The following is a 23,195-nucleotide window of genomic DNA, read 5'->3' on the forward strand; positions in this document are numbered from 1 at the left end:
ACATACATTGGTTCTAAATATGGGCTTTCATGAATTTGGTGCAAGGCTTCCGACAACATCCATACTGCCAGAGAATGTCACAAATGTCTTATTAAATGGCCTCCATAATGTTTTAAATGTAGAGCTCTTGAAAATCACTTGACATCAAGTAATGCTGTGTCCTCTTTTCTTTTGAATGAGAAAACCGTAAATATGTTGTCATAAGTCTCTGCCAACTCCTTCCACTACGTCATGGTGATTGACAGCACAGCTTGCATGAGGTGTAAAAGAGGGACACCCTGTTGCATCATGGTAGCTGAGATTTTTATTTCAGGTTGAGACCTGCTGACCTAAGGATTAGGAGTGGCCACATGCAGGAACAGTAATTTGGATTCATCATACTATTGGATTACATTGACATTATGCTGTGCTTTAACTTGCATTGTGTTAGGTGAAGCCCATTAATTTAAATGGGTTTTCTAATGCACCAAAACCCACCCAAAAATGGTGCACCTCAACATATATTGCCAAAAGTATTGGGACACCCCTCCAAATCATTGGATTCAGGCGTTCCAATCACCACCATGGCCGCAGGTGTATAAAATCAAGTACCTAGGCATGCAGACTGCTTCTACAAACATTTGTGAAAGAATGGGTCGCTCTCAGGAACTCACTGCATTCAAACGTGGTACTGTGATAGGTTTCCACCTGTGCAATAAGTCCATCCGTGAAATTTCCTTGCTACTAAATATTCCACGGTAAACTGTTAGTGGTATTATAACAAAGTGGAAGCAATTGGGAACAACAGCAACTAGGCCACATAAAATGACAGAGTGGGGTCAGGGCATGCTGAAGCGCACAGTGTGCAGAAGTTGCCAAATCTAAGTGCAGTATTAACAATTTATTAGTAGACAATGGAAAATTTGCACTTAGAAGATAAACGGTTAAAAAGACTCATTGTGTGGTAATTGGATCCAGGTGGGACATCCAGCCGTCCAGCAGCAAGCTATGCCTATAGGATCAGATAGTAGAGTCCAGGATGTGCCTGTGCATCAAAAATGAAGCTTGGAGAGCAGAGTCAGATGTAGCAGGTGAAAGGGGTGGTAATGCATTTCGGAGCATACTCTGGTCTGAAGAAGGAGCCTATTGAGCATGCTCCGAAATGCATTACCGAAATGCATGCACTTAGAGGCGCCTTCCTCTCTTTTTCTTGTTACTGCATTAGAGCCTTGCTTCTACTCTAAGAAGAGCTGCCTCAGTGTTACTGCTTCCATCCATCCATCCCTGATATCCATCTGGCACCTTTATATTACAGCTACAGAGGTTGGGCTCCAACAAGAGCGCCCTATATAATATACATTTTCTAGAAGTTGCCAACTGTCTGCAGAACCCATAGCTAAAGACCTCCAAACTTCATGTGGCCTACAGATTAGCACAACAACCGTGTGTAGAAAGCTTCATGGAGTGGGTTTCAATGTCTGAGTAGCTGCTTCCAAACCTTACTTCATCAAGTGCAGTGCAAAGCATTGGATGCAGTGGTGTAAAGCACGCTGCCACTGGACTTTAGAGAAGTAGAGACATGTTCTCTTGAGTGACCAATCATGCTTCTCTGTTTGGCAATCTGATGGATGTGTCTGGGTTTGGCGGGTTGCCGGGAGACCGGTACTTGCCTGACTGCATTGTGGCAGGTGTAAAGTTTGGTGAAGGGGGCATTCTGGTGTAGGGTTGTTTTTAAGGGTTTGAGATTGGCCCCTTAGTTCCAATAAAGGGAAGTCTTAAGGCGTTAGCATTCCAAGACATTTTGGACAATTTTATGCTCCCAACTTTGTGGGAACAGTTTGAGGATGGCCCCTTTTTTTCCAATATGACTGAGCACCAGTGCACAAAGCAAGGTCCATAAAGACATGGATGAGCGAGTTTGGGGTGGAGGAACTTGACTGTCCTGCACAGAGTCCTGACCTCAACCCAATAGAACACCTTTGGGATGAATTAGAGTGGAGACTGCGAGTCAGGCCTTCTCGTCCTACCTTTGTACCTGACCTTGCAAATGCATTTCTGGAAGAATGGTCAAACATTCCCATAGACTCACTCCTAAACCTTGTGGACAGCCTTCCCAGAAGAGTTGAAGCTGTTATAGCTGCAAAGGGTGGGCCAACTCAATATTGAACCCTATGGACTAGGAGTGGGATGCCATTAAAGTTCATGTGTGTGTAAAGACAGAAGTCCCAATACTTTTGACAATTTAGTGTATGTCCGTGTATTGTGATGCTTAGTGGTGAAAACGTCCGTTGGCACAGTGTGTTATGGTGTCATTCATTCTGAATGGCACTCCATTGTACTAAACCATAATGTGCATGGCTGTGTTGTGCTAATACGTGCATTACTGCAATGCAATAATGTGAATGGGCCCTGATTCGAAAATCTGCCTCTGGCAGAAGCACCAGTATACTGTAAAAGTTTTTGGGTTTTTTGTTTGTTTTTTTGAAAGACAGGGTTGCTATGTCTCTAAAACCATAATGTGGTCATTTTGCTGGGCTATTTCAGATATACATGATATGAGTAATGAAAATGTATGTGGCACCTGATGTATCATTGTCCTCAAATCTTTAGCGCTATATCCAACTAGTGATTCTGGTGTTGGCAATAACTGGCCAGTGGCAGGATGGCTATTCAAGGCCCAGGCAGCAAAATACTCACTTGCATACATTGCTCTGTTGCTAGATGGATGAGCTTGGTGTCACTCTTGCTGGCTAGTGACATTCTGCAGCATATTCATCAGCGCGGGAGCAATACTTCGCTCATCAAGCCAGCAAAGAAGGGACTCATGCAAGCAGGAGAGGGTTTTCAATGCACATTATAGCTATAAAGTTGTCAAGTTGGGGCTTTTAAAACTGTTTAATTTTTTTTTTTTTTTTGGTGGTGAACCCCTGTCAGATTTGTAATGCTGTCTGTTCCCATTTTCACTCTTTGTATTTGTCCCAGTGATCTTCATCACCTGGACTGAAAGTGAGGAAATATCCAAAACTTTGAGTTGTCACCAAAACAGAAACCGAGGTGAAATTGTCCAATGTGGATACTTGTTCTGGAGATAACTGTATGAGGGCATTTCTACACATAGGGAAACCTCTCTAAGGCCTGGTTCACAGCTCTGCAGTTTGCTTTTGATAATTTCTGCAGTGCTTTTTGCAGTGTGTTTTTGCACACATGTTTTTGATGTGTTTTTCATTTATTAAGCTTTTTTTTTTTTCTTGGACAATTTGTTGTTGACCAGATTAAAAACGCAGCTCCATTGAAGTCTATTGAACCAAAAATGCACAGTTATGCATTTAAAAAAAGTCCCTGGCCCCTTCCAAAAATAGCTAAAATCGTGGTTTTTAGGGCAGGGAGGCAGGATTCCGCGTGTGAACATGAGAAGTAAATTCAGAAGACAAGGGCTCTGATTTGTGGGGTTCCTAAGAAAATGATCCATGTGGTTCAGATGGCAATATATATATATATATATATCTATATATATCTATATATATATATATATATATATATATATATATATATATATATATATATATATATATATATATATATATATATATATATATATATATATCTGTCGTGGTGCAGGGCTACTGGTTCTTTCAAGTACAGCAGGACATCTTCTCCTGCCATTGTAGGAGAAGATCTTGATTTCCAATACCCATGGCTTTAGATGCTGCACACTTAAATGTCATTGGGGAATTTCATAAAGAGTGTCATGGACACCATTTAGATTTCCATTAGGCCGCTGCACTGAAATTGTCTGGTTGTACTATTAATGTACTCTGTTGTCAATCAAAAGTAAGGCAGACTTGATGGGCAACTAGAGTTGAAATTGTAGAGCCACACCACTGCTAAGAGGTCTAGATACAACTTTATTCCATTAATGGTCAGTGGTATCATTCAAAAAGTAGCCATTGCGTTTGGGGGGTCAGAGTGCTCCCTTCATCAGGGCTAGAAAGACTTAGACCCCCAAAACATGACGTGGGCTGTTAGACCTCCAAAATGCGTTGGCTACTTTTTAAACTTGACGGAATAAAGTTGTATCTGGACCTCTTGGCAGTGGTGTGGTGCTTCAATTTGAACTTTTGTTACATTACACTACAAGCAAAGGAGACTGTGTAGATCCTCTGGGGTGTAGAAGTCCCCTGTCCAGGAACCAGACTATTTGCACCAACATTGATACTGTAAAGCAGAGTTCCACCTGGAAAAAAAAGCCAGCAGCTACAAAAACTGTAGCTGCTGACTTTTAAAATACAGACCCTTACCTGTCCCTCAGTCCAGTGGTGTCTTAACCACGGCTGGTTTCACCGGCCGTTTTCTCTCCATGGCGTCGGCATCTACAATGTGGGCACCCGGCTGTGATAGCTTATGGCTTCACAGCTGGGTGCCCACTGCGCATGTTTGAAAAGTGCTGCGCTTTGTGAATTACACCATAGTCTTCTGGGACCAGTCACGTGTCCCAGAAGACTACGGGGATGGAGGAGGGGGGGAAAACTTCCGCTTCCGATCGCCTAGGCAATCGCAGCAAAAGTGGGAGCGGGTACCTGTCAAATTTGGGTACCCGCTCCCTCCCCCTAGTCTTAGTTCCCCATCAGGCTCTGCCCACCCACAGGCACTGTGGCTGTGGAGACTAGTTCCCCATTAGGTCCACCCCTGTAACTCATGTAATTTGCAAAATATTGGCACTGTCATATTTCGGCAATAACCTCTCCAGTATTGCCAGCTGGCAAATGAATAGGGCTGAGGATACAGTACTGTGCTGAAAGCTGTTGCATTAATGACAACTACATGCCCCACTCTGAGCACTAGCATACCTCTGTGAGCCAGCTCAGAGTTGGTCTTAATTGCCACCAGTTTCCTAAACTGTGAACTGGTGGTAATTCTTTAACCCCTTCATACTGCTTCCTGGTGGCCTTTTACGTAATCTTTAATGCAGGGAGGCAGAGCAGCTTCCCGATCACGTGACTCTTGTGATTGGTTCTCACAGTGGTCACAAGATCACACTGGCTCTATATCAGAAGCTGTGTTTTGCTTTAAGCGTCGTGACGTCAGAGCTCTGACGTCACAATGCTTAAAGCAACGTACAGCAAGTATTCAGCAATATTGGAAAACCTTACTGTGGATTTAAATTTTAACTTTTAAATGCGGTTTTAACTTGTAATACATGTGAGTGCACTACTTTATTTGAATAAATTAACTTTTAAAGAGGATAAGGCACTATATCTTTTATTACATTTCATGGCCAATAAACCAATGGAGAAAAATCCCTAAGGAAGCAAGGCGACCCCCTAGTAAGAAGAGGGATACTCCTGTCCATCCATTTGGCTCCAGGAAAATCCATAAGGAAGCGAGGGGACCCCCTGCTGGGAAAAGGGGAACACTCCGTCCATCCATCCCAGGGAAAGAAGGATAATCCTATCCATTTACCACTAAGTCCAAAAAAAGGGACACAAGCTTTTTATGACCTCATTTAACAGTTTGGTCATATACAGTGAAGGAAATAAGTATTTGATCCCCTGTTGATTTTGAGTTTGGTATCTGATTGTTTGATTGCTCCTGTGGAAAGGTGTCTTTTATACAGGTAACAAAATAAGATTAGCAGCACTCCCTTTAAGATACTGCTTCTAATCTCAGCTTGCTATCTGTATGAAAGATACCTGGTAGCCAGAAATCCTGCTGAATGAAAGGGGATCAAATACTTATTTCCCTCATGAACATGCAAATCAGTCCATAATTTGTTAGACGTGCATTTCTTTTGAATTTTTTGTTGCTATTCTGTCTCTCAGTGTTACAATACAACTACCATTCGATTTTTAGACTGTTCATTTCTTTGTGAGTGGCAAAACATTCAAAATCAGCAAGGGATCAAATACTTATTTCAATCAGCAAGGGATCAAATACTTTTTTTCCTTTACTGAATATCAGGTGAGAGCACAACTGGTGAAGGTGCACAATATATTTTTTAAGCTTTGTGAACTGCACGGTTATTATTTCGCATCACAGCAATAGAAGAAGTACCAAAGGCACTGACTCATTAAGGACAAGCTTGTAGTAGCAATATAATTGCAGTGATATTGTTACATATGCTTTTGATGCAGGACTTTTATTTATTTAACACTTATTCACTCATAATCTTTGCAATTGTCAGTGGAGCGCGACATTATTTTTGATTTTATGCTTTATGACACAATGGTATGAATATGTTTAGAGAGTAAGCGAACCACAGTTTCATACATTATGTAATTGAATTTCATTTGTATATCACAATTTTAGGATATTTTATTATTTATTAGCACTTTACATACACCATAGTAGCTCACAAGACCCCACACTTTGGTGCAAATGCTTGCCTGGATTAGGGGCAGGCAGTTCTAAGGGAAACTCCCCCCAGAAAACACTTGAAGGGCTGGTTATGTCTCTGCTGAAGGAGACGTACAGCACATAGAAAGTACTTCTGATTGTTTTATTTTGTGTTGCAATCAATTTTTGTGGTTCTAAAGCTGTTATTCACTGTAAGCAAACAGAAGATTAGTTCTGCAATAAAATATACCTACCTGCCTGCTCACAGCATTTCCTGGTATATAAACTGCACTTGTGCAGCTCGGCTTACAGCGGCTGCCACCGACCCCTGTGTGCCTGGACGACTAGCTCCTTTGCATGCACAGATGTGAGTTCAGCCTGCACCAGTCAATGAATATGGCTGAAGAAGATGCTGGTGAGGGAAAGGAAGGGTGAGTATTCTTCCCTTTAGTTCCACTTTAAGTGGTTTTGCAATAAGCACAGGTAGATCACATATACATAGGGATGGAGCGATTCAGTATGATAGTGCAACAAGTACTAATGATCTAGAGCAGCCTTTCTCAACCAGGGTGCCCAGTTGAGAAAAATTGCCCAAGACTTGTATACAAATCAGCAGGTGGAACAAGTTTGCCTTTTAGTTGCACAAAGCCACAGGTTTTCATTGTGCACCATTACGACCTTCCAGCCGCCGGCATTCTAACAACCAATGATATCATCAGTTGATAAGGAGGATGTCAGCTGCCTGGACAGCATCCTAGTTTGACCCTCCCCTGCCCCTCTCCATCAGTGCTGGGGTCACATTAGCTCAGTGATGGAGAAAAACTGAGGGAGAAGAGAAACACTGGAATACTAGTCAGCACCAGTGTGCAAAAGTGCATTTGCTTTGGAAGAATAAATCCCCTCTAATGTTGGGTGTCCTGCATGTGTGGATTTTGCTGCATTATATAAAACTATTAGAATAGTTTTTCACATTTTAGAATGGGGTGCCCTTTTAAATTATGGCCATAAAATGGGGTGCCTCGGGACTGTCCATAATTTTAAAGGGTGCCTTGACTGAAAAAAGATTGAGAAACACTGATCTAGAGAACATGATATGAATGGGACTTCCTGCACAGGGATGTATGGACAACCTGCACATCCCCATGCAGGTAAATGCTGCCCCCACATGAGTGTATGCTGTACTACACCCATATGAACAAGGCCTAAAGGTAGATCAATAGGGGTGGATTATCTGGATTTACCTGAATATTGCTTTTCATCAGAAACCACAGGTCCCTATCTACTGTTAATTTCCCATATTTTTGTTTACACTAGTACAGGCTTTTTTAAATCCATATTTTGCACAATGCCTTGGAGTTCTCTTTACCGCTGTGTGCACCTCATACACAGCTGACTATGGAATGTTCGCACAGACACATTGTTCCATTGTACTTACAATTTCTGCATGACAACGAGCAAGGTCTGAATGTTCCCCACTGAGCACAAAGCCTAGTTTACTGCATAAAGGAAAAACACTAAATATTGTAAATACTGCTTACAAAGATGACAGTATTGGTACTGATTTTTACTTTTGTATTATTTTACTAAACATTTGCCTCCCAATTATGCTCTACTTGTGCTTTATTAGTGAAGTGTGATTTTAAAAGCCAGGAAAATGTTTGCCACTAAATTTTAAAATGTAGAAGAAATAAATATTTCATCTTAATGTATGTGCAGTCAGCGCTTTGAATTGGTATGAAGGCGACTGTTTCCATTACAGTTCAGTACATGTGCGTTTCTTTCATTCATGCCAATTGATGTCTTGTTCATTACTATAATTATGACTTCCTTCATTTTGTGAATAGTTACTTTCTTCATCTTGCCAGTTTTTAAAAAGTGCCAGTGGCTTTGTGTAGAAAGAGGAGTTGTGCCAAGGTCAGTAACCCCTGCCATATGAAAAGTTCATGTCCTTTTTGCTTTCAATGAAGCCTGAGATTAATTGTCTTAAGAGATGTCTGTTAGATGGTGTTGGATGGAGCTGGGTGAGGCGATCCTGCTGTGATGTCTCAATTTTGTAATTTCATTGTGTAAGTTTAATAGACAACAGTACTAGACCAAGCACTTCTAGGTTGGTACCATTATCCTTCACTTTCCTATAGCTGGCCATCTGTGACCTCTTGTGTAGGAGGTCTAAAATGTGAAAGTGTTTGCCTTAGCAGCCTAGAAGACTAGAAAGTCAACTTTTTTTAATGCAGAGTCAAAATAATCGCAAGGAGCTGGTTTCTATTGGCAATCCAACCATTTTTCTTGAACCCAACCACTTTACTTGAACTCAAGTAATCATTTGAAAATTACATAGCGTATAATTTTGGAATAAAAAATGAAAATGGCAGTTTTACCCTCACTAATGTTTTATTTGCCATTGTCCAGCTCATATAAAAAAAATATATAACCAACCTTAGGCTGGGCTTTAGTTGAATTGATATATAAACCAAATATTTCCTAAGGGATTTGTGACTGCTCTTCTTTAAAGTGGAACTTCACTCTCTTAATCAACATGGACTATTTTTAATCCTTCTGCTGATAACATTTGTAAATAGATAGGAAAATATACCATATTTACTTTTTAAGTTTAACTAAGTTTTAAACTTTTTTTCTATCCATTTCTTCATTTACTTCCTGGTTTCTGTGCTTTTGGCAAATTATGTCATACATCCCAGAAATCTTCAGGAGGGGAGGAGGGGCTTTCTCAGCTAATTACACCATCCTGTCTGCATGCCTGAGCTAAGGTTAAATGGATTCCAGGAAGTAAATGCTACATGAATCATCTGCCCTTACTCAAGGGCCAGAAATGCTAGGGGATGTTGTTCTCTGAAAAATAAAGCATGGAGACATGGATGGATGGGGGAGTTTTCTTTGAATATAAACCACTTGGCAACTGCGCTATAGCTGAATGATGGCTGCAGCGCAGTTGTCCAGTCCTGGGAGGGCGTCAGATGACGTCCTCCCAGAACACACCCTCCCGCGTGCCCCCGGTGATCTCCACGATAGCTGTGTCCTACGGACACAGTTGATCACGTGATGTGATAAAAGGCCAATCACCGCGGCCTTTTACCACGTGATCAGCTGTGTCCAATGACACAGCAGATCACCGGGTAAATACAGTTGCCGTTTTGTTGGCTGCACTTTCCTCATGCTCTCACAGCGTGAGGTAAGTACTGCCGATAACCAGCAATTGTCAGAGAAGAGATTGCCTCTCAGTACCCAGCAGTGCCACCCACCTGTGCCTTGCAGTGCTGCCCAGCAGTGTCACCCACTTTTTCCCATCAGTGCCTAGCAGTGCTACCCATCAATGCCCTTCAGTGCTGTCAATCAGTGACACCTATCAGTGCTGCCTATCCCTGCCACCTCGTCAGTACCCATCGGTGCTGCAAAATTTTATAATAGAAACAAAGAAAAACTTTTTTTGCTTCTTTTTTTTTTATAGAGCAAAAAATAAGACACCTAGCAGCAATTAAATACCACCAAAAGAAAGCTCTATTTGTGTGAAAAAAAAAAAATGATAAAAACTTCATATGGGTACAGTGTTGCATGATCACGCAATCGTCATTCAAAGTGCGATGGCGCGAAAAGCTGAATATTGGCCTGGGCACGAAGGGAGTATAAGTGCCTGGTAGGCAAGTGGTTAAAAAAAATGAACTGAATAGTGTTTTTTGGTGCGCAGGTACAGTGTATTTCTGCTTTTAACTTTTAAACAGTGCCTATTAGCTACTTGCCAACTGCAGATAGCCGAATGACGGCTACACTGTGGCCTGCCAGTTCTGGGAGGGCATCATATGACATCCTCCCAGAACGCGCTCCCAGGGGCGCGCACCCGGCGATCTCCATGATCACAGTGTCCTATGGACACAGCTGATCACGTGATGTAGTAAAAGGCCAATCACCTCGGCCTTTTACCACGTGATCATACGTGTCCAATGACACGCTGATCACCGGGAAATGCAATTAACGGTTCTCGGCTGCACTTGCCTCACGCTGTCACAGCGTGTGGAAAGTACTGCCGAGAACCGGCAGTTGTCAGAGCAGGAATCGGCACCGATCATCAGGGCACTGATCATCAGTGCCCTGATGATCGGTGCCCAGCAGCGCCACCCACCAGTTCCTCCCACCTGTGCCCAGCAGTGCCCACCAGTGCTACCCAGCAGTGCTATTTACCTGTGTCCAGAAGTGCCACCTACCTGTGCCCAGCAGTGCCACCCACCAGTGCCCATCAATGCAGCCCAAGAGTGCTGCCAGTCAGTGCCCAACAGTTGCGCCAGTCAATGTCTAGCAGTCTTGCTAGTCAGTGCCACCTATCAATGCTGTCTATCAGTACCCATCAGTGCTGCCTATCAGTGCCCATCAGTGCTGCCTCATCAAGTCACATCAGTGAAGGAGAAAAATTACCTGTTTTGAAAAATTTTATAATAGAAATAAAGAAACGTTTTTTTTTTTCAAATTTTTTGTTTATAGTGCAAAAAAGTAAAGCGCACAGTGGCTATTAAATACCACCAAAAGAAAGCTCTATTTGTGAGGAAAAAAAATGATAAAAATTTCATATGGGTACAATCTTGCATGACCGCGCAATTGTCATTCAAAGTGCGAGAGCGCTGAAAGCTGAAAATTAGCCTGGTAAAGAAGGGGATATAAGTGCCCGGTAGGCAAGTGGTTAAAGTGCAATCAAATCCATTTGTAACATAGAGTGCATAATGCTGTAAATAGTCCAACCTTGTGAATTGACTGCAAAATTTGGTAAGTGAGCCTCCTCCACACCCACAGAGCACACACTCATCGGAACTTGCTGACCTCCTTGTTGCAAGAAGTAAAAAAAAACGCTTAACACAATGGCCACCAATGTAAGTGTCAGTCTTTCCATTCACCACCAGTGTAAGTAGCACGCTTACCACTGACTGCTAATTCAAGGATTGTTCTCCCTGATCTTTAATATAAGTAGCATCTTTTCCACTGACCATCAATGTGAGGAGCATTTTTACCACTGACTTACCAACGTAAGGATCATTCTTTTCATTGGCTACCAATGTAAAGAGCTTTCATCCCAATGATCTCCAATGTAGGCAGCATTTTTTCCACTGACCAATATAAGGAGCATCCTTACCACTGACTATCAATGTAAGTAGTTGTGACGAAAGTGGTGCTCGACCCCTGCCCTTCTCACCAACTTGTGACAAAAGACCAGCCAATCTCACACCGTGCTGTCACTTGCGTAACAATGCCACTCTCAGTTGGACCCTGCACAAAGATTTTCCAGCTTGTGGGACCACAATCTATGTGCCAGCAGCCTGAGAGCGATTGTCACTGGGTTAATTTAATTAAGCAATTAACTCTTTAAACTGCCACTACCTCCTTTTTACTGAGCAGGGGGGCTACATTTAGCAATAGCAACTATGAAAAATAACACACTGTCACCACAGATAGATATACTCAGAGATTTGTCCCATACAGTAGCACTCTTCAAGAGATGGGCATTCTTCAGTTTGCATTAAAAGCCTTAGAGATAGTTTGATCATTTTTCAAAATAGGATTTAATACTGAAAAGGTCAAAATGGTGCAAATAAAATATTTACAAGACATTACAATGAAATAAAGAGAACAATAATGCAACAGAGAAATTAAGAGGATGTGAAAATGGAGAAAACTTGCAAAGTTCTGGTTTTAGCTGAGTCCAGTTGTTCAAGCAAAAATGTTGCCATGGCTCTCTTGGGTGTTCCTTGGTTGATGTAAAATGAGAGGTTCCTGAACAGGTCCTGTCAGTCCTTTTTCTGAGATATCAAAGGGGTGTTGACAGTTTTATTAGGGTTTACAGACTGGAATGGGGGATTGAGCTAATGGAGAAGTCTGTGTGTCTGAACATAGGATTGATAAAGTCTTGGCATCAGTTAATAGTCGTTTATTGTGCCACATGGCTTCCTGTAGAATGTAAGAAGAAAACTAATGTTGCTATTCACCACCATGTGTGACAAACTGTTCTGGCTGCAATCTGACATTTATTTAAGGTCCTTTTATAGTGCTGTCAATTTGCGCAGCGCTTTTACATGTATATTGTACATTCACATCAGTCCCTAACCCTCAAGGGGCGTACGATCTAGGGTCCCTAACTCACATTCATACATACACAAACTAGGGCCAATTTAGACAGCATCCAATTCACCTACTAGCATGTCTTTGGAGTGTGGGAGGAAAATGGAGTACCCGGAGGAAACCCATGCAGGCAAAGGGAGAACATGCAAACTCCAGGCAGGTGGTACTGTGGCTGGGATGACATGACGTCCTTTCCGTTTCACCCAGCTTTGTGAGTACTTGGTTTGCATTACCATTACAGTAGTATTCCCACTGACCACAAGTGCAATGGAGACCTTCTCCAACTGACCACCAGCTTAAGGAGGTCTCACTTCCATTGATTACCAATGGAAAAGTAGTAAGTCTTGCACTGACCACCAATGTAAGGGGGTCTTTCTTTACAGACACCAGTATAAGGGAGTTCTTCAATGATCACCAATATTGGGGACATTTTGCCGAAGTCCACCAATGTAACACTACAGTTTTTTCGCAACATGTCTTTTCTGAAATGTCCATTAATATTATTTGTTGTGTTTCATTATTATTACTGAAAATAACAGTGTTCTATAGATAAGCCATGAGTGTTAAATACTAAATATGCCAGATTCGGTATTATTTTATCTCTGCTTACAATGTACCATGGGCTGTAAATATAGTATTTATTAGCAGGGGTTCACTAAGATCCAAAAGTTATTTCAAAGGTTCTTCCATGTTTAAAAAGTTGAGAGAATCGGTATTTAAAGGGTTGAAAGTAGATGATGCCAAGCCCAGTCAGGCTGTGGAATCGAGATCTCAAGAAGATCTTTTTTGAAAGAGGAGGAAGAAATGGAGTAGGTTATGAGGATTTTAAAGCTATCTCAAGCTGTTCTCAAGCTATTATTTACAGCTGGAAGAGCATGGTAAGAAGAGGAGAGAGCAAAATAACAGAGAAGAGCTCCATCAGTCTGTTGTTTCTACTTCATTGTCCTATCACAGGCTGGAGGCAGGCAAGTCCTATTTGTATCACTTAATTGTAGTAGAGAGAAGTTGGATCTCTAGGCTGGCTGTGCTGTTTAGCAGAGCTGTGCAAATCTCAGGAATGATTGAACAGGAATACAAATCCTTTGGTTGGTAAAACAGCTCTTATATATGTATATGATTTGTGTATTTAGCAGAATAGTGGTTTAAATGGAATGCTGTTAATATACTCAGAATGTGTATGTGTGTTCATTTGGTAATGACCTATTGTGCAGGCCAGCACATAGCATCCTGAAAAATCGTATGCGTATTTCTCGATCTCATCATCATGCTGACATCAAAGCTTTTATATGGTTTAAAGCTGAACTCCAGGCTGCATTTTAAACTGCAAAGGTATCTTTTTTCATATTTTAAAAATATTTTAAATGTATGTTTAGTATGCACTGTAATGCCCAATGTGGTCTCCGGACTAGGAGCGTGCTTAGGTGCACCTTCTTAGTTCTGATATGGAATGTAAGTTAACCTTTTCTACAGTGTTTCCGCATAGAACATTCGTCTACAGATTGCAATGATGAAGAGGTTAAACCCGTTTTCCGCACTGCTGTTAATTCAATTATAGACCTGTTAAATAGGAGATTGGCTAGATCTGTGGTTAAACGAGCATTCCCCTATGTGTATATTTTGTCTTTTACATTAATGCATTTCTTGCTCAGTGACAGATCAGTCGTCTTTGAAGCTTATTTGGAAATTATCATAAATGTTTTTATGTATGTACATCTGCAATGGCAGAAATGAACAATATGGAGAATATCTTTTCTTCGCACGTTTGAAATAATTTGTAGGTCAGCATAGAATGGGTTGTATGAGGATACATTACATTGAGGTTAATCCAGTATATTAATACAAAGCTCAGTGACTGCGTTTGACTTCTTTCTATAATAGCATATTAACACTCAGGAAAGAGAGGTCATTGTTAGCCATGGTAACCAAAGACACATTTTTGTTATTTCTTTATTTATTGATTTAAACCCAGGGTCCCATGTCTTCACATTCTCTGCCAGTCATCTGAATGGTGTGCATTCGTTCTCAGTTGTATGCAATTATTGCCTGCCCCAGTGCAATGGCTCTGCAGTTGCACCCTAATGACTACACCACAAGTCATACATATCACTGCTTACGTATAGCAGTCTTAGTCAAAAAGTTGGAGGGTTGTACTTTAACCACTTGCCCTCCTGAGGATTTACTCCCCCCCCCCCCTTCCTAATCGGGCCATTTTTTGCGTTATGGCGCTGCGTTGCTTTAACTGACAATTGCGCGGTCATGCAACACTGCACCCAAATGATATATACATCCTTTTTTTCCCACAAATTGAGCTTTCTTTCGGTGGTATTTGATCGCCTGTGCGTTTAAAAATGTAAAAAATATCATTTATAAATTTAGGCCAAAATGTATTCTGCTACATGTCTTTGCTAAAAAAAAAAAAATCCCAATACATGTAAATTTAATTGGTTAACATGAAAGTTATAGTGTTTACAAATGGTGGTATATATTCTGGGATATTTTTTTAAATTTTTACTAGTAATGGTGGCGATCAGCGTCTTATAGCGGGACTGCGGCATTGACACTGGAGGGAACTGACTTGCTGTCACTAACATCCCCAGTGACGCCAATACAGTAATCGGTGCTAAAAAAAAAAAGCACTGACACTGTACTAATGGCACTGGGCAGGAAAGGGTTAACATGAGGGGCGATCAAAGGATTAACTGTGTGCTGGGAGTGTAAGCACACTGATTTGGATGGTTGTGCCCGAGCTGACAGGGAGTAAACAAAACAGTTCTCCTTCCTGTCGGAGATCCTCGGAGATCACCGGGCGCCAACGAGTAATTCCCGGCTAGGATCCATGCAGAAGTTAAAATCCCCTGCTACAATAAATTTACCTTTCCTAAAATCCATCAATTTTCTTAAAGTCTCTGCTAGAAACATGATTGGGTTTTTACTTGTGCTATAAAAGTCGCCCATCTGGATCCACCAATCTATCTTCTATATTGAATTTCACATTTTTTTTGCCATTCCAATAGCTACCCCCTTCGCTCTTCTTATTGGTGAGTCAGCATAATACCAAACCCGGGTAGTTTTTAGATTGTAACCTAATTCTTGTATCGTGAGATAGATGTATCTCTTGTAGAAACACTACGTCCATTAAACGCTGATATATTACCCTTTTTAAGATCTCATGTCTTTTTACTGGGGAGTTGAATACCTTTACATTATAAGTTTTAAAATGAACTACCTTCCCATCCTCCATCCTTTTTTTATTTCTTCTTTTCTTCCATTCCACCTAAGTGTAAGTCTTAACATGGCACCTTTAACCCAGCAAGACACTACTAGACCAATTATTCTACCTTCTCCCCCTTTCCCTCCCATTCCTCATCCCATCTCCCACCCCCACATCCCATCTCCAGAGTCCTGCCCCCTTTGAACTATAGGCTGCAAGAATGAACTGACTGTATTTTGATTAGTCTATGGGCAGGCTGCTTGTACTGAAGTGAATCGATCAATCAACTTCAGTACAACCAGCCTGAAGGACTTCTTTTTTTTTTTTTTGTACAATTACTGCTGCTGGCTATAGACACCAGCAGTGATCATTGACGGCAGGGAAACCTCCTGCTGTCAGAATAGAATAAAGCATTGGGAGGGATTCCCCCATCCACACTGAATGTGTGGATGAGGGAACTGAGCAATTTTCTTTCTTTTCACTTGTAGTTGAAGGAAAGAAAATTATTTAATGTATGGTCAGCCTAAAGCTGGGTACACATGGGCCAAAGATTGGCCAAAAATGGTCGGTTGGGCAGGAACTGGCTGACTTTCAGCCTGTGTGCACAGCTCATCGTCCAACAAAAGCCAGTCTCCCGATTGCCTTCTGTTGAACGGGCATGCTGGAAAACAACCAATCGCCATCCGATCAGCGATCTGTAGGTTTTTAGTTTTTTTTCAGCTTGCTGTGTTGAACTTCCTGTGTGTACCCAGCATTACCCTAAGAATAGCCAAGCAAACAAATGAACAGAACTAAAGGGTTAAATCAAAGCAAACCTTACCACCTGATAACAGAACTTTCACTGCACACAGCTTTATATACTACCAGGCTGATTGTGAATTTCTAGTCTTTGCTAGAAGGTCCAACAAGCAGGCACGAATGATCACTGCAAACCCCAGCTCAGCTTGATTTACTGCCGGGCTGATAGTGTGCAGTGATTGTTCAGCAAGAGTGCACATCAGCCCGGCAGTAAACAAGGCTGTTTGCAGTGAAAATTCTCTTATCGGGAGGAGATTTACATCAATTCAACACTTTCTTGCTGTGCATTTGTTGTATTCTGACAGGAAGGGAGCTGTTGGAGCTCTCAGTGCTCCCCTATCCAGTGCACTGGCTCCAAAAGAAGAAATTCAGCAGCCGGGCACAGAGTCACAAGATGAAGGGGGCTGTTGGCTTTGGGGGGTGCAACTGGAATCTGGAGGGGGGGGCGTAGCCGTCCCCAGCACCCCTCTAGATCTGGCCATTCTCAATGCCTGTGTCTGATGATCTTCTCACTGCTGCACAGCTACTATTGCCTGATAAATATTTTGCATGTGACACTTCCAGGAGTGTCGGATGCCTAGTCTTCCCTGCATATTCTACTTTCTTTCACTGACTCTTTTGTTGCTATTGGACACAGTAGCGATGTAGGGTACAGATGTAAGGAACTACAGTGCTCAGGGAACGTGGTATCCAAAACTACAAGAAACAGTAGTGATGTGGAGGTTGTCAGGAGGAATGAGTACAACAGAGGACACAGGAGATTGACGTTCTTGTAAGTGTTGATTGTTCAGTGCATTTCAGAGGAAGATCTCTCCCTGGAATATCTTGGTTGTTTGACAGCTCATCTTAGCTCTCTTTGTCTGCCAAAAAATCTGGCATGTTGAATTATTCTTGGAAATTCTTTAGAAATGACAGTGTCACCTTAAAGTATATTATTATTATTATTATTATACAGTGTTTGTTTATATAGCGCCAAAAGGTTTGCTCAGCGCTGTACATTAAAGTGGGGGGACAGTACGAGACAATACAGTAACAATACAATACACGAGGGGTACGAGGGCCCTGCTCTTTCGAGCTTATAATCTAGAAGGGAGGGGGTAGAGGTACAGGAGGAAGTGGCTGTAGGGGATGGAGTGGTAGGAGGAGTGGAAGAGAACGGCTGTTAGGTGAGGGTGGGATAGGCTTCCCTGAAGAGATGGGTTTTCAGGGTGCGCCTGAAGGGGAGGAGGGTAGGTGACAGTCTGATGGATTGGGGTAGGGAGCTCCAGAGGATGGGGGAAGTCCTGGAGAAGTCCTGCAGTCAGGTGTGGGAGGAGGAGACCAGGGAGCTAGAGAGTAGGAGGTCTTGTGAGGAGCGAAGGGCACGGGTAGGGTGGTATTTGGGTATCAGATCAGTGAGGTAGTTTGGGGCAGCGTTATGAATGGCTTTGTATGTCAGAGTTAGTATTTTGAATTTAATGCGTTGGGCAATTGGGAGCCAGTGAAGGGATTGGCAGAGGGGGGTGGCAGAAGTGGAGCGGTTGGTGAGGTGGATGAGTCTAGCTGAGTTCAGGATAGACTGGAGCGGGGATAGTGTTTGTCGGGGTAGGCCGGTGAAAAGGGAGTTGCAGTAGGCTAGGCGTGAGATAATAAGGGAGTGTACGAGTTGTTTAGTGGTGTCTGGGGTGAGGAACTTGCGTATCTTGGAGATGTTGCGGAGGTGGAGCCTGCATGAATTTGATAGTGATTGGACATGAGGTTAGAAGGAAAGGTTTGAGTCCAGGGTGACACCTAGGACTTTGGCGTGTGGGGTGGGATTGATGGTGGCGTTGTTAGTCGTGATGGAGAGGATGGGGGGGGGGGCACGGGCTGGAGGGAAAACTAGGAGCTCGGTTTTGGAAAGGTTTAACTTGAGGAAATGGAGCGACATCCAGTCTGATATGTCGTTTAGGAGGTGGGTGATGCGGGCGGAGAGTGAGGGGGTGAGGGGAGGGGTGGAGAGGTAAATTTGTGTGTCATCGGCATAGAGGTAATAGTTGAAGCCGTGGGAGTGTATCAGTTTGCCAAGGGAGGAGGTGTAGATGGAGAAGAGAAGGGGTCCGAGGACAGAGCCTTGGGGGACCCCAACAGAGAGGGGGAGAGAGGGGGAGGTGGCAGCGTTATAGGTACCGCTGAAAGAGCGTTGGGATAGGTAAGAGGAGAACCAGGAGAGAGCAGAGTCCCTGATGCTAAGGGAGTGTAGTTTAGTAAGGAGGAGGGGGTGGTCGACTGTGTCGAAGGCCGCAGAGAGGTCGATGAGTAGGAGGACTGAGTAGTGGCCATTAGCTTTGTCAGTTAGCAGGTCGTTAGTGATTTTAAGTAGGGCGGTTTTGGTGGAGTGTAGGGGACGGAAGCCAGACTGTAGGGGATCAAGGAGGTTGTTGTCAGTGAGGTGGGCGCTTAGGCGATTGTAAACTAAGCGCTCAAGGAGCTTTGAAGTGAGTGGCAGCAGGGAGATGGTCTAAGGTTGTTCAGGTCAGTGGGGTCCAGGGAGGGTGTTTTGAGTAAGGGGGTGATGTGCGCGTGCTTTAGGGGGGAGGGGAATGCGCCAGTAGAGAGGAAGATGGGGGGGGGAGAGCAGGGAGTTGAAAGTGGAGAAGAGCCGGCGAGGACAGGTGGAAAGGGTGATAATGAGGGTTACGAAGTAGGCTTGCTTGGCGGCGTGGAGGGAGGAGGTGTAGGTGAGGAAGGCAGATTTGTAGAGGGAGAACGCTCGAGGGGATCTGGTTTTGTGCCATAATCGCTCCAGCGCGTGACTGCGTTGTTTGAGACGTTTTTTATGGTCATTCTGCCACGGTTGAAGCGGTCGGGGTCTGATGTTACGTGTGGTTAGGGGTGCCAGAGACTCTAGGGCAGCTGACAGTGAGTCGTTGTACGCAGTACTGGCCAGGTCAGGGCATGACAGTGGAAGGATACTGTCGTAGAAACGGTCAGCTGCTGAGTGGAGAGGGGCAGAGGTGGGAGAAAACGATGTCCAGGGTGTTCCCATCGGTGTGGGTGGAAGACTGTGTGCGCTGTGTGAGCGTGAAAGAGGAGGTTAGGAGGAGGAGTTGGGAAGTATCCGGATTGTTGAAGTTGAAGGGGATATTGAAGTCCCCAAAGATGATGGTCGGTAGCTCAGAGGAGAGGAAGAAGGGAAGCCAGGCGGCAAAGTCGTCCAGGAAGCGGGATACGGGTCCAGGAGGCTGATAGATTACTGCAATCCTCAGAGGGGTGGGAGAGAAGAGTCGAATGCAGTGGGCCTCGAGGGAGGAGAAGGATAGGGAGGGGGGTTAGGGAGAACCTGGAAGGTGCTCAGCGGTGACAGGAACATGCCGACCTCACCACCTCTGCGACCACTCGGTCTGGGTGAGTGGGTCCAGACCAGGCCTCCATAGGTGAGTGCTGCAGGGGAGGTGGAGTCAGTGGCTTTGATCCAGGTTTCGGTGACCGCTAGGAGGTTGAGGGAGTGGGAGAGAAAGAGGTCATGGATGGTGGTGAGCTTGTTGCAAACCGAACGGGCGTTCAGGAGTGCAACCGAGAGAGGAGGGGTAGATGCAGGGAGAAAGGGGACGGGTATAAGATTGAGGGGGTTGCAGCGGCTGGCGGGAGGAGGAGGGTGCCTAGAGGGGGAGTAAGGAGGTGGGGGGCCAGGGTTCGGGGAGATGTCCCCGGCGGTTAGGAGAAGAAGGGTGAGGAAGATGGCATGGGAACGGGATGTGCAGGAGCGTGTGGATCTGTTAGTGGTGGCGTGTGGGTCGGCGGGAGAGTGGAGTATCAGGAGGAGGTGGTGAGAGCCGTAGTGGGGAGAAGGAAGAAGTGAAGGAGCAATGTAGAGCTGTTTTGGGGGAGTAGGGGGGTAGAGGGAGGCGATTTTGGGAATGGAGGAGAGGAATACGAGGAGGAGGAGTGCAGGTAACATGTTAGGGTGAGCGGAGTGCTGGTCAAATCGGGGGAGGTGAAAGGTTTCACATCAGGGCGTGATGATGCGGAGAGTCTGTCACGCCGTGGCGGAGTTCATCTGTAGGAGGACATGTATATGTAAAAGCTAAAATGTTTTCATAGTTATAGATGGAAGATGGGGGTAGGGTTGATTACAACTCCTATCTAAACAGATTTTTTTGCCATCTGTGTATCATCAAGGAAAGTTCCCTTCAGTTCCTGTACGTGGTTGTAAACTGGAAGTTAGTAGAAATCTCCCAAAGGGAGGGGAAATCCCTCTATTAAACTGATGTCTGCGCAACAAGGGTTCCTCATTGGAAGATTTTCCCCTCCTGCTAGTTCTGGGGACATTTTGTGTTTCTCTTCACTTTTTCTTGATAATGATTAGTAGTAAAAAAAGAGCAGTGACTCCCCAATGGGGATGCAGATAGCAATACGAACTTGGCAGAGGTCCTTACCCAGTTTTTCTCAACCAGGGAATGTTCCATGGAACCTTAGATTCCATAAAAGGTTTTTAGAGATTCCTTGAACAGTTAACAATGTGTGCCTCTCGGATAAGTAACCATTGACACCATTCATCTTTTCAGCCATGTGTAAGAGCGACATTCTCACTGACCACAAATATAACAGAGCCGTTCTTCCATTTACCACCAATGTAAGAGGACCCTCTTTCCTCTTACCACCATTGTCAGAGGGTTCTTTTCCTATATACCACCAATGCAAGAGGGTTTTTCTCCTACCAACCTCCAGTATAACTAGGCAATCTTTCAGTGACCACCTATGTGAGGAAACACTAACTTTTTCACTGTCTCTGTCTATTTTCTAAGCATTATCATTTGTTCTTTTTTTTCATTTTAGAGTAAGGGAGGGGTATAATTCATGTCAGAATTTTTTTCTCCTGCCATTTGTGTCTCATTGGGCAGATTTACATTCGCTTCCTGTCCCATATCTACAACAGGAAGTGAGAGGAAATTCTTCCAAAGTGAGGGAATCCTTAGGTGTCACCAGTGTCAGCAAAACTAGTGATGCCATTGGAAGATATCCAGAGGAACATCTGGACACGCCACCAGTTGCTAGGCAATCTCTCACAGGTAGCCTGCAAAGGGAGAAGAAGCTGGACAAGATGGCAATGTTTCAGGCCATGCACCTTCTTCAGGACTCTGAAAAAGGGGCATGACCCTGCAACTTGACAGTGCTTAGTGGAGCTGTCACCAAGTTTACAACTTGCCCCCCCCCCCCCTTTCATACCAACTTGGGACGTCTTTGTATCCTGCTTCATTTTGGTTCTCCCAGGGACCACATCACCATTACTATCTTGCCTAGTGTCCTCCCTATTTGCTAGCTAACTAGTGAGGGATTTCCAGAATTGGTGGTGTATCTGGGTGTTCCAGGTGATATGCACTGATCAAGTAATTTCACCAATAGTGAAGTTTTATCTTTTTTATACTTGTTAAAATGGTTTAATCTGTACCAGTGTTCTCTGTTTTTATTTTTACCTCCCATACTCTATCCAAAATGAAAAAGAGCTTTTACCTAAAAGATAGACTTTGGTCTATATTTGGTTTCAATACAGAGAGGCATAATAATCTGCAAACAGTAGTAATCAAGCAAGAGTCCTCTTTGGTCAGTCTAGAGCATGGATCTCCAAACTTTTTAAACAAAAGGCCAGTTTACTGTCCTTCAGACTTTAGGAGGGCCAGACTGGCCAGTGGAAGTAGAAAATGTCCCAGCGCCAGTGGGAGTAAACTGTGCCCCAGGCTTTGTGGTTAGCGGAAAGATTAGTGCCCCATCATTGGTGTCGGTGAAATTGTGCCTCAGCATTGTTGTCAGTGGGAAGAATAGTGCCCCATCGTTGGTGTCAGTGGTAGGAATAGTACCCCATCGTTTTAATCAGTGAGGAGGAATCGTGCGCCATCGTTGGCATCAGTGATAGGAATAGTGCTCCATCAGTGGGTGTCCTTGGGAAGAATTATGTCCCACTGTTGGGGTCCATGGGAGGAAAAGTGACTCAAGGGTCGGATAAGCACAAGCAAAGGGTTGCAGTTCGGAGACCTCTGCCCTAAAGTACTAAGGCAGTGAAATCTTATTGTTTGTTTGTTATAGGTTACTATACTTCTGTATAATAAGCCACATTATACCTAAATGGAGAATAGCGATTGGCAGAGTTGTGTATTGTACACATTAATTTTAATTTGCATTGTTCCTTTGTAATAGAGTTTGGTAACAAATGAAGATGTGGTGTAGCACTTTGTTTATACCCTCACTGAATTACTGTGAAATCTCTTGGCAGGAAAACGTCTCCTTGGCTGATATTTTGTCACTACGGGATAACTGTCTCACTGAGCAGGACATTTGGGCAATCTGCCTGGAATGCTGCTATTCCATGAAGGACATCTCTCACGCAGCCATCTTCCAGACTCTGTGTATAACACCAGACACACTGGCCTTTAACACCAGCGGCAATGTCTGTTTTATGGAGCAGCTTAGTGGTAAGTCTCTCTCGCTGGGTCTATCCAAGTCCCACAGCAGTTTTTTCAATGACAAAAGTGCATCATTTATGAAATTTCTCATGAAATAAACACAATGCAATGGTGTTACCCTGTAAACTACACCGCTGCAAGCTGCATAACAACACGTCAAAGCAGTATATTAAATAAATGAAACTTGTCTTTTGAAATATTGAAAAATACAATGACGTGACAGTGTTTTCTTTCAGGGACCAGTAAAGATCAGTTTCCTTCATGTAAACAAGCTACTAATATGACAGCGTTGGCATATGTAAGAAGGGCCAGAGATGTGAGGTGTTCTTTTCCTGTGT

The 23,195-nt window shown here is 43.5% G+C and overlaps 1 protein-coding gene across 1 annotated transcript in view; it reads left to right on the plus strand.

Annotated features, from left to right (window-relative positions):
* Positions 1 to 23,195, plus strand: part of KNDC1 (kinase non-catalytic C-lobe domain containing 1) — a 177,408-nt gene that overhangs the window by 20,807 nt on the left and 133,406 nt on the right. Inside the window, exon 2 of the mRNA XM_089690280.1 lies at positions 22,668 to 22,866. Within this exon, the coding sequence (XP_089546406.1) occupies positions 22,668 to 22,866 (199 nt within the window). The remainder of the gene's footprint in view (positions 1 to 22,667; positions 22,867 to 23,195) is intronic.

This window comes from Staurois parvus, unplaced genomic scaffold (genome assembly GCF_062004578.1).
Source record: "Staurois parvus isolate SC_StPar_1 unplaced genomic scaffold, SC_StPar_1.0 ptg000525l, whole genome shotgun sequence".
NCBI lineage: Eukaryota > Metazoa > Chordata > Amphibia > Anura > Ranidae > Staurois > Staurois parvus.